At 44.2% G+C, this 11016-nt stretch overlaps 1 protein-coding gene across 1 annotated transcript; it reads right to left on the reverse strand.

Annotated features, from left to right (window-relative positions):
• Positions 1-238: 238 nt before the first annotated feature.
• Positions 239-7378, reverse strand: LOC129852741 (C-X-C motif chemokine 13-like). Its single transcript, XM_055918402.1, has 4 exons — positions 7315-7378; positions 6504-6642; positions 474-554; positions 239-293 (listed from the first exon to the last, which is right to left on the reverse strand). Exons 1-4 carry the CDS (start codon positions 7376-7378, stop codon positions 239-241), a joined length of 339 nt encoding a protein of 112 aa, XP_055774377.1.
• Between the last annotated feature and the right edge of the window lie 3638 nt (positions 7379-11016).

Consider the following 11016-nt stretch of genomic DNA (forward strand, 5'->3'; position numbering starts at 1 on the left):
ATTGGCTTCACATTGGCTTCACATTGGCTTCACATTGGCTTCACATTGGCTTCACATTGGCTTCACATTGGCTTCACATTGGCTTCACATTGGCTTCACATTGGCTTCACATTGGCTTCACATTGGTTTCACATTGGTTTCACATTGGTTTCACATTGGTATTACATTGGTATCACATTGGCATTACATTGGTATCAGATTTCCATTTAGCTCCAACTTGATACATTCCTGTTCCAATTCACTCAATGGTGGTTGAGATGGGAAGTTCTGCACTTCTCAAATTCTTGTTGTTTCTGTAGAAAGAGATGGTCTGTGTTAAAGTCAACAGAAGTGTGTGTGTGTGTGTGCTCGTGTGTGTGTGTGTGTGTGCTCGTGTGTGTGTGTGTGTGTGTGCTCGTGTGTGTGTGTGTGTTCGTGTGTGTGTGTGTGTGTGTGCTCGTGTGTGTGTGTGTGTGTGTGTGTGTTGTATTTACCTTTGTAACTTGGCAATGACTTTGTTGATCCATCGTGCATCTGGAGTCACACAGACGGTGGCTTTGTCCTTCTTGGTAACGCTGATGAATGAAGGGAGGGATATATATTACAGCGTCACCATGGTTACATATCATACACTGCAGAATAAAACCTATCAGAAAATGTCAATATGAACGTACACATATTTAGCAGATGTTATTACGGCTGTAGTGAAATGGTTGTGTTCCCAGCTCCAACAGTGCAGTAATATCTAACAATACACACACATCTGAGTCAAAGAATGGAATGAAGAAATCTATAAATATTAGGACGAGCAAAGTCAGAGTACTGTATATGTAAATGTATGTATAGATACAGTACCAGTCAAAAGTTTGGACACCTACTCATTACAGGGTTTTTCTTTATTTTTACTATTTTCTACATTGTAGAATAATAGTGAAGACATCAAAACTATGAAATAACACATATGGAATCATGTTGTAATCCAAAAAAGTGTTAAACAAATCAAAATATGTTTTATATTTGAGATTGTTCAAAGTAGCCACCCTTTGCCTTGATGATAGCTTTACACACTCTTGGCATTCCTTCCACCTCATGGCTGGTTTTTGCTCTGACAGGCACTGACAACTGAAGGACCTTTATATAGACAGGTGTGAGATGTTCCAAATCATGTCTAATCAATTGAATTTACCACAGGCGGACTCCAATCAAGTTGTAGAAACATCAAGGATAATCAATGGAACCAGGATGCATCTAAACTCAATGTAGAGTCTCATAGCGAAGCGTCGGAATACTCATGTAAATAAGGTGTTTCTGTTTTTTATTTTTAATACATTTGCTAAAATGTCTAAAACCTGTTTTTGCTTTGTTATTATGGAGTATTGTGTGTAAATTGATGAGGACAATTTTTTATTTAATCCATTTTAGAAAAAGGCTGTAAACATAATAAAATGTGGAAAAGGTCAAGGGGTCTGAATACTTTCTGAATACACTGTATGTATATGTGTACATGTGTGATTGAATGTATAGTCATTGTGGACAGTATGTGGTTAGAATATATAGTATATCTGTAGAATAGGTAGGATATAATAGTATATGTACAGCAATAGTTGAATAGGATAGCCTTGACTAGAAAAACCTATTTGACCTATCCCCCATGCGTCTTTGCCACATACTGAGTTTCGGGGGGAATTGCTATAGACTACCACTGCAAATGCCCACATTTATTACAATGTCTTAGCCTTGGTTACGAATAGGAACATTGAACTCATCATCAGTGACTAATGATTGGTTTGCATGGCATGCAGTAAAGCGACTATACAGACTAATTAATTTCCCCTCCACCACGACCTATCCCCCACGCGTCTTCCCCCTATGCATTAGAAAACCACAGTTTAGCGCTTCGTTCAAGACCTCGCTGACTGACTCACATGATCTATGTGTGAAGACAATGACAGCCACCATGGGTTTTAGGGCGGTTTCCAAGACACAGATGAAGCCTGGACAACAACAACAAAAAGCGATCGATCGCGATCGACTTCAAGGCATTCCTAGTCGATCACCAAACATTTCTGTAGAAAAGTCAACGATAAAAGTTTTGCCCCTCTTTAAAAAAAAATCGTGTTGCGCTGTTACCGGCAGGTGCACTTTATTCAGAAGGCCTGCGCACCGGGTAGGCAAAGTTTTCCATTTTACACAATTTAATTTGTCTGAAAAGACAAACTCCGCCTAACCAGCGGACAGGAAGATCTGTGGATAAATCTAGTGATCCTACTGCGTTGGCCAATCGGATAGCTCAAATCACTGTGCCTACGACTTCCACGACTCTTGCCATAGCAAAGTTTGATACCAGCCAATATAAGATTTCATAACTTTTAAAACCATGACCAGAGAGAAATTATCAAAGAATACAGCTGCTGTTTTTATGAGTGAGTTCATGTTTAAGTTTTCATTCTGCTCTGTCACTGTTTTTATTCAACACTATTACATAATATAAAACATGTTTCTCTCTGCTTCCACTCACACTGTAATGAATGAGTAGCCAAGTGTATCGATAGCCCTGTTTTTATTATTATTAGCAGCTCGTCCTGTCTATTTTAATAGGGAGGGATATTTAACTTTCTCTGGTCATAGGAACAACATGAATTTGAGCATGAGGCAGATGCGGTGTGACTCGACTTTAGCCACCAGGTGGAAGACGTTGTCCCCTCTCTCTGGTCAGTCTCACCGGAGGAAAGGAAGGAGAGAGAAGGACGGTGTGAGGTGGACCCTCTGCTGTTCTCTCGCTCCCTCCGCTGAGACTAATGCGGTGTTCAAAACTACTGGGAACTCTGAAATCTCAGACTTCCGACTTCAGTGTGTTCAAGACAACTGGAAACTGAAAAAACGAGATCCGAATAGGAAAAATCAATTTGAACGGTCATCCGACTCTAAATTCCAAGTCAGTAACTGTGTATACTGCGATAATGTATTAGACATACTGCGATAATGTATTAGGTACAGCATACTGTGATAGTGTATTAGGCATAATGTGATAATGTAGTAGGCATACTGCGATAATGTATTAGACATACTGTGATAATGTATTTTGCATACTGTGATAATGTATTAGGTACAGTATACTGCGATAATGTAATAGACATACTGTGATAATTGTCACGATCGTGTGGAGGATTTACGGACCAAAACGCAGCATTTGGAAAATACGCCATCTCGTTTATTTATGACGAAGGCAAAACGAAACAAAAAACACTTACACACCAAACAAAACAATAAACGATCGTGAAGCTACAAACGTTGTGCACAAACATACAGGCTACTAACGTTCTTACATAGACAATTACCCACAACTAATGAGAGCCTATGGCTACCCTAAATAAGGCTCCCAATCAGAGACAACCGAAATCAGCTGTCTCTAATTGGGAACTCATTCGGGCAACCATAGACTCTCCTAGAATACTAACCAACATAGACAACTCTAGACATCTATACTCAACACAAAACCATACACTACAACCCATAACCCCTATACCAAATAAACACCCAAAACCAACAAAACATAAACATTCCCCATGTCACACCCTGACCTAACTAAAATAATAAAGAAAACAAAGAATAATAAGGCCAGGGCGTGACATAACCCCCCCCTTGAGGCGCGAACTCCGGGCGCACCATACACAGTCTAGGGGAGGGTCTGGGTGGGCTCCCCTCCACGGTGGCGGCTCCGGCTCTGGTCGTAGTCCCCTCGTCACCACAGTACCCAACCACCTCCCAGTCTTTCTCCAAACGACCCCCCTCCACATTAACCCCATTGCATTAAGGGGCAGTTCCGGACTAAAGGACAGTACCAGGGTAAGGGACAGTACCAGGATAAGGGGCAGTACCAGGATAAGGGGCAGTACCAGGATAAGGGGCAGTACCAGGATAAGGGGCAGCACCAGGGTAAGGGGCAGCACCAGGGTAAGGGGCAGCTCCAGGGTAAGGGGCAGCTCCAGGGTAAGGGGCAGCTCCGGACTGAGGAATGGCAGCTCCGGACTGAGGGACTGCAGCTCCGGACTGAGGGACTGCAGCTCCGGACTGAGGGACTGCAGCTCCGGACTGAGGGACGGCCCATGGCTGGCTGACAGATCTGGCTGCTCATGGCTGGCTGACTGATCTGGCTGCTCATGGCTGGCTGACGGATCTGGCTGCTCATGGCTGGCTGACGGATCTGGCTGCTCATGGCTGGCTGACGGATCTGGCTGCTCATGGCTAGCTGACGGATCTGGCTGCTCATGGCTAGCTGACGGATCTGGCTGCTCATGGCTAGCTGACGGATCTGGCTGCTCATGGCTAGCTGACGGATCTGGCTGCTCATGGCTAGCTGACGGATCTGGCTGCTCATGGCTAGCTGACGGATCTGGCTGCTCATGGCTAGCTGACGGATCTGGCTGCTCATGGCTAGCTGACGGATCTGGCTGCTCATGGCTAGCTGACGGATCTGGCTGCTCATGGCTAGCTGACGGATCTGGCTGCTCATGACTGGCTGACGGATCTGGCTGCTCATGACTGGCTGACTGATCTGGCTGCTCCTGTCTGGTTGGCGGCTCTGGCAGATCCTGTCTGGTTGGCGGCTCTGGCAGATCCTGTCTGGTTGGCGGCTCTGGCAGATCCTGTCTGACGGACGGCTCTAGCGGCTCCTGTCTGGCTGGCGGCTCTAGCGGCTCCTGTCTGGCTGGCGGCTCAGTGGGCTCATGGCAGACGGGCGGCTTTGCAGGCTCATGGCAGACGGGCGGCTTTGCAGGCTCATTGCAGACGGATGGCTCAGATGGCGCTGGGGAGACGGATGGCTCAGATGGCGCTGGGGAGACGGATGGCTCAGATGGCGCTTGGCAGACGGGCAGTTCAGTCATTACAGTGCAGACGGCAGACTCCTGCCGGCTGAGGCGCACTGTAGGCCTGGTGCGTGGTGCCGGGACTGGTGGCACCGGGCTGGGGACACGCATCTCAGGGCTAGTGCGGGGAGCAGCAACAGGACGCACAGGACTCTGGGGACACACAGGAGGCTTGGTGCGTGGTTTAGACACTGGTGGTAAAGGGCTGGAGACACGCACCATATAGCTAGTGCGTGGAGGAGGCACTGGTGGTACTGGATTGGGGCGGGGAGGTGGCGCCGGAAATACCGGACCGTGCAGGCGTACTGGCTCCCTTGAACGCCGAGCCTGCCCAACCTTACCTGGTTCTATGCTCCCCGTCGCCTGACCAGTGCGGAGAGGTGGAATAACCCGCACCGGCCTATGTAGGCGAACCGGGGACACCATGCGTAAGGCTGGTGCCATGTACGCCGGCCCGAGGAGACGCACTGGTGACCAGATGCGTTGGGCCGGCTTCATGACATATGGCTCAACGCTCAGTCTAGCCCGGCCGATACGTGGAGCTGAAATGTACCGAACCGGGCTATGCACGAGTACAGGAGACACCGTGCGCTCTACTGCGTAACACGGTGTCTGCCCGTACTCCCGCTCTCCACGGTAAGTACAGGGAGTAGGCGCAGGTTTCCTACCTGACTTCGCCACCCTCCCTTTAAGGCCCCCCCCAAGAAATTTTTGGGGTGTACTCACGGGTCTCCAGCCTTGTCTCCGTGCTGCCTCCTCATATCGCCTCCTCTCGGCTTTCGCTGCCTCCAGCTCTTCACGAGGGAGGCGATATTCTCCAGGTTGTGCCCATGGATCTTCTTCCAATTCCTCCTCCCAACTCCAGAGATCCTGTGTAGGTATGTCCTGTTGCCGCCTTCCATGCCGCTTGGTCCTATGGTGGGTAATTCTGTCACGATCGTGTGGAGGATTTACGGACCAAAACGCAGCATTTGGAAAATACGCCATCTCGTTTATTTATGACGAAGGCAAAACGAAACAAAAAACACTTACACACCAAACAAAACAATAAACGATCGTGAAGCTACAAACGTTGTGCACAAACATACAGGCTACTAACGTTCTTACATAGACAATTACCCACAACTAATGAGAGCCTATGGCTACCCTAAATAAGGCTCCCAATCAGAGACAACCGAAATCAGCTGTCTCTAATTGGGAACTCATTCGGGCAACCATAGACTCTCCTAGAATACTAACCAACATAGACAACTCTAGACATCTATACTCAACACAAAACCATACACTACAACCCATAACCCCTATACCAAATAAACACCCAAAACCAACAAAACATAAACATTCCCCATGTCACACCCTGACCTAACTAAAATAATAAAGAAAACAAAGAATAATAAGGCCAGGGCGTGACAATAATGTATTAGACATACTGTGATAATGTAGTATGCATACTGTGATCATGTATTAGACATAATGTGATAATGTTTTAGACATCCTGTGATAATGTATTAGGCATACTGCGAGAATGTATTAGGCAGACTGTGATAATGTATTAGTCATGTTTAAAAATATATATATTTCAGAAATAGATGTTGGTTTGCTTGTTGACTGTGAAAGTGTTCTTGACTGGTTGTTAGGTGGTGTTAGTTGACTCACATGATTTCTGCTTGACGACAGTGGGCACCTGGAGGTAGGATCTCTATCCTGTGGAACAGCCTAGGAGAGATGAAAGCAGAGGACGTCCGGATGCAGAGACACTTCTGACATGCAGCACAGCCGTTCACGGGGAATGCTGCTGGGATGGAGACCGTGAAAATTACATACAATAACAATATAGTATTGTTCACATTTGGGGTTAAAGGTTAAGGTTTACGGGATAGAGTTAACACCTTTTTATCATCACTAAAAGTTGCACTTTGAAACATGTGAATGTTACAAAGACAAAACTGATTCTAGATCAGCACTCTTAGGGCTCTATTCAGTCTGTATCATCGCTGAAGTGTTACAGATCAAATCAAAGTTTATTTGTCTCGTGCGCCGAATACAGCAGGTGTAGTAGACCTTACAGTGAAATGCTTACTTATAGGCTCTAACCAATAGTGCAAAAAGGGTATTAGGTGAACAATAGGTAAGTAAAGAACTAGAAACACCAGTAAAAAGACAGTGATTGTGTGACAGCAATGTAACAGTAATATCTGATTGAGCCGACATGCAGCGTTTACCGTGAATGCAGTTTCCGCTAAGGAACATTACCTTTAAATTTCACTCACGCTGCAACGCAGAACTTCTGCCATACGGATTGAATACCGACCCTACTCTGAGACACTTAAAACTGCTATGGATTGATTGTGATAATTGCAATTAAATTGTAAAAAAAAAAATTGATAATAGGTTTGGTTTGTCGATAGTTCAAGAGTCAAGTTGAACAGATTCATATATATATATAGATAAAGATGCAATATCTCACCTTGAAGAGCCACGAACCAGCAGAGAGTCAGGGAGACCAACAGGTAGTGTGGCTTGAAAGGCATCTTGAGTCTGTGTTGGCTGTGGTCGGCTGGTGTCTACTGAAACTGAATGATGTTGTCTCTGGGTTTATATTGCTGCAAAAAAGGAAGTGTGGGGGAATCCCTCGTCTTCACGCAAAATGAGGATCAGACTTTTGGAGTTTATAAAAATTTCTATATATATTCACTATTTTAACTTTATCCTTCATTTATAGCCTAGTGATTCGTTATATTGAAATTAAACATGCCATATTGAAAATCTGTCTTGTTACAATTGTAAAGAGGATTTTAGGGATAATATAATCAAATAATACTTTAGCAATCTAGTCAAAACATGGTAAATGCTGGGTAGAACAAGTACAAATTCAGTGGTTAAGATTGGAAAGTGTTTAAAAACTGAATTTCTCATAGACATACGATCTTAGACCTGCTACATTAGGTTATGAGAATGAAGAACACATTGGGAGGGATCTTAGACCTGCTACGTTAGATTATGAGAATGAAGAACACATCGGGAGGGATCTTAGACCTGCTACGTTAGGTTATGAGAACGAAGAACACATCAGGAGGGATCTTACACCTGCTACGTTAGGTTATGAGAATGAAGAACACATCAGGAGGGATCTTAGACCTGCTACGTTAGGTTATGAGAATGAAGAACACATCGGTGAGGGATCTTAGACCTGCTACGTTAGGTTATGAGAATGAAGAACACATCAGGAGGGATCTTAGACCTGCTACGTTAGGTTATGGGAATGAAGAACACATCGGGAGGGATCTTAGACCTGCTACGTTAGGTTATGAGAATGAAGAACACATCGGGAGGGATCTTAGACCTGCTACGTTAGGTTATGAGAATGAAGAACACATCGGGAGGGATCTTAGACCTGCTACGTTAGGTTATGAGAATGAAGAACACACCGGGAGGGATCTTAGACCTGCTACGTTAGGTTATGGGAATGAAGAACACATCGGGAGGGATCTTAGACCTGCTACGTTAGGTTATGAGAATGAAGAACACATCAGGAGGGATCTTAGACCTGCTACGTTAGGTTATGAGAATGAAGAACACATCAGGAGGGATCTTAGACCTGCTACGTTAGGTTATGAGAATGAAGAACACATCGGGAGGGATCTTAGACCTGCTATGTTAGGTTATGAGAATGAAGAACACATCAGGAGGGATCTTAGACCATTCCTCTATAACAGAGACTTTCCAGATCCTTGATATCGCTTGTCTTACTGGAAGATCCACTTGTGGCCAAGTTTCAGACTCCTGGAGAAGGGAATCAGGTTTTCGGCTAAAATGGCCTGGTACTTGGCAAATTTGATGTCGTTGACCGTAACAAGGGCCCCAGGACAAAACAAAAATGAGCTTTTTGGTCTTCATTTAAGGTTAAGGTTAGGGTTAGGTTTAAAAATCAAATTTTTCAGAAGATGAATTGTAGAAATAGGCAGAGTTTATGACTTTGTGGACAACAACAAAAAGAACAAGCAAAATAGTCCCATAACATCAAAGATCCACCACCATATTTTACAGTTGGTATGAGGCTCCTTTTTAATGGCATCCAACAAATGTAAACACCTGCAGGTTGTTAAACGGAAACGGGCGCGATCGGAACCTATACCATGTTCAGATGACATGAAAATAAAGCTACTATGTTTCTTCTCATCTTTATCAAGGGTGTCAATAATTGTGGACCTTTATCAAGGGTGTCAATAATTGTGGACCTTTATCAAGGGTGTCAATAATTGTGGACCTGACTTTATACACTGCATATGCAACAACATCTCCTAGGGAGTTAATACAGTACTATTATTACCCTGTCGTATCTTTTCCCTGTCAGAATCATTCTGCCACACATTTATCAAGGCTGATAGCTTCATATCACTTGTGTTCTTTTCCCTATCAGAATCATTCTGCCACACATTTATCAAGGCTGATAGCTTCATATCACTTGTGTTCTTTTCGGTCCCTCTCCTTGTTCGGGCGGCGTTCGGCGGTCGACATCACCGGCCTTCTAGCCATCGCCGATCCACTTTTCATTTTCCATTTGTTTTGTCTTTGTTTTACACACCTGGTTTCCATCCTCCAATTACTTGTTCATTATTTAACCCTCTGTTCCCCCATGGTTGTTAGTGAGTGATTGTTCGTATGTATACGGTCCGTTATCTTGGGCTAGTTTATTGTGTTGTATTTATTGATTCTTTGAGTAAATTACGTTTTTTACTCATATCTGCTGTCCTGCGCCTGACTCCTCCACACCAGCTACACACAGGAACTATTACAATATATTAACAGGCCGAATACATCAATACAGTACTATTATTACCCTGTTGTATCTTTATTTTTTCAGAATCATTCTGCAACACATTTATCAAGGCTGATAGCTTCATATCACTTGTGTTCTTTTTCCTATCAGAATCATTCTGCAACACATTTATCAAGGCTGATAGCTTCATATCACTTGTGTTTAATTTAGATTCATTTCACTTGATCGGGTGCAAGGAACCCAGAATAAGGAACTGAAAATTCCAACAAGCATTAGGAAGCCAGACAATGTTTTTTCCATTAGCAGACTGATGGAAAGAGCTCTCTATTGGCAGTGGACTGCCCGGTGAAGATCACATCTAATTTTACATTGTGGTCATTTATCAGACGCTCTTCTCCAGAGTGACTTACATATAAGGCTTGTTCCCATTGGCAGTTTGAAATGACTCAAATCCACATTTTTTTCATATCCGACTCTATTCTGTTATTTTTCCTGCAGTCTGAACAGCAAAAAGCACATGGAATTGGACATTTCAAGTCACATTTCAAACCACCTTCATCGGTGGTTTAAAGTCAGATACAAATCTGATTCCTGGCCATGAGACTTGTGTCTGAACGGTCAAATCTGATTTATTTGCCCTCAAGTGGTTTTTAGGCTGTTGTTTGGCATATCTTGTTGCTTCCTAGCTACTCTGTTGACAGTTTGACAAGATCATGAGAGAGCTAACTAGCTTGTTAGTTGTTTACAAACAAATGAGTGAATGTGGTAGAAAAGTAAACAGCTAGCTAGTTGACTGCTGTGGCTAGCTAGTTGACTGTTGTGGCTAGCTAGTTGACTGCTGTGGCTAGCTAGTTGACTGCTGTGGCTAGCTAGCTGACTGCTGTGACTAGCTAGTTGACTGTTGTGGCTAGCTAGCTGACTGCTGTGACTAGCTAGTTGACTGTTGTGACTAGCTAGTTGACTGTTGTGGCTAGCTAGCTGACTGTTGTGGCTAGCTAGCTGACTGCTGTGGCTAGCTAGTTGACTGTTGTGGCTAGCTAGCTGACTGCTGTGACTAGCTAGTTGACTGTTGTGGCTAGCTAGCTGACTGCTGTGGCTAGCTAGTTGACTGTTGTGGCTAGCTAGTTGGCTGTTGTGGTTAGCTAGTTGACTGTTGTGGCTAGCTAGTTGACTGCTGTGGCTAGCTAGTTGACTGCTGTGGCTAGCTAGTTGACTGCTGTGGCTAGCTAGTTGACTGCTGTGGCTAGCTATTTGTCTGCTGTGGCTAGCTAGCTGACTGCTGTGGCTAGCTAGTTGACTGCTGTGGCTGAAAAATAATTTGTTTTGAAAGTTGGATCAACTTATCCTTTGAGGCTTTAAAGGTGTTCTGACACTATGATTTTGAACATT

Source organism: Salvelinus fontinalis, chromosome 4, assembly GCF_029448725.1.
Source record: "Salvelinus fontinalis isolate EN_2023a chromosome 4, ASM2944872v1, whole genome shotgun sequence".
NCBI lineage: Eukaryota > Metazoa > Chordata > Actinopteri > Salmoniformes > Salmonidae > Salvelinus > Salvelinus fontinalis.

Coding starts and splice junctions, on each gene's coding strand:
- LOC129852741 (XM_055918402.1), bottom strand. CDS start 7,378: ATGCCTTTCAAGCCACACTACCTGTTGGTCTCCCTGACTCTCTGCTGG. Junction 6,643..7,314: donor CTGGTTCGTGGCTCTTCAAG/GTGAGATATTGC, acceptor TCTCCATCCCAG/CAGCATTCCCCGTGAACGGC. Junction 555..6,503: donor TGTCGTCAAGCAGAAATCAT/GTGAGTCAACTA, acceptor TTCATTCATCAG/CGTTACCAAGAAGGACAAAG.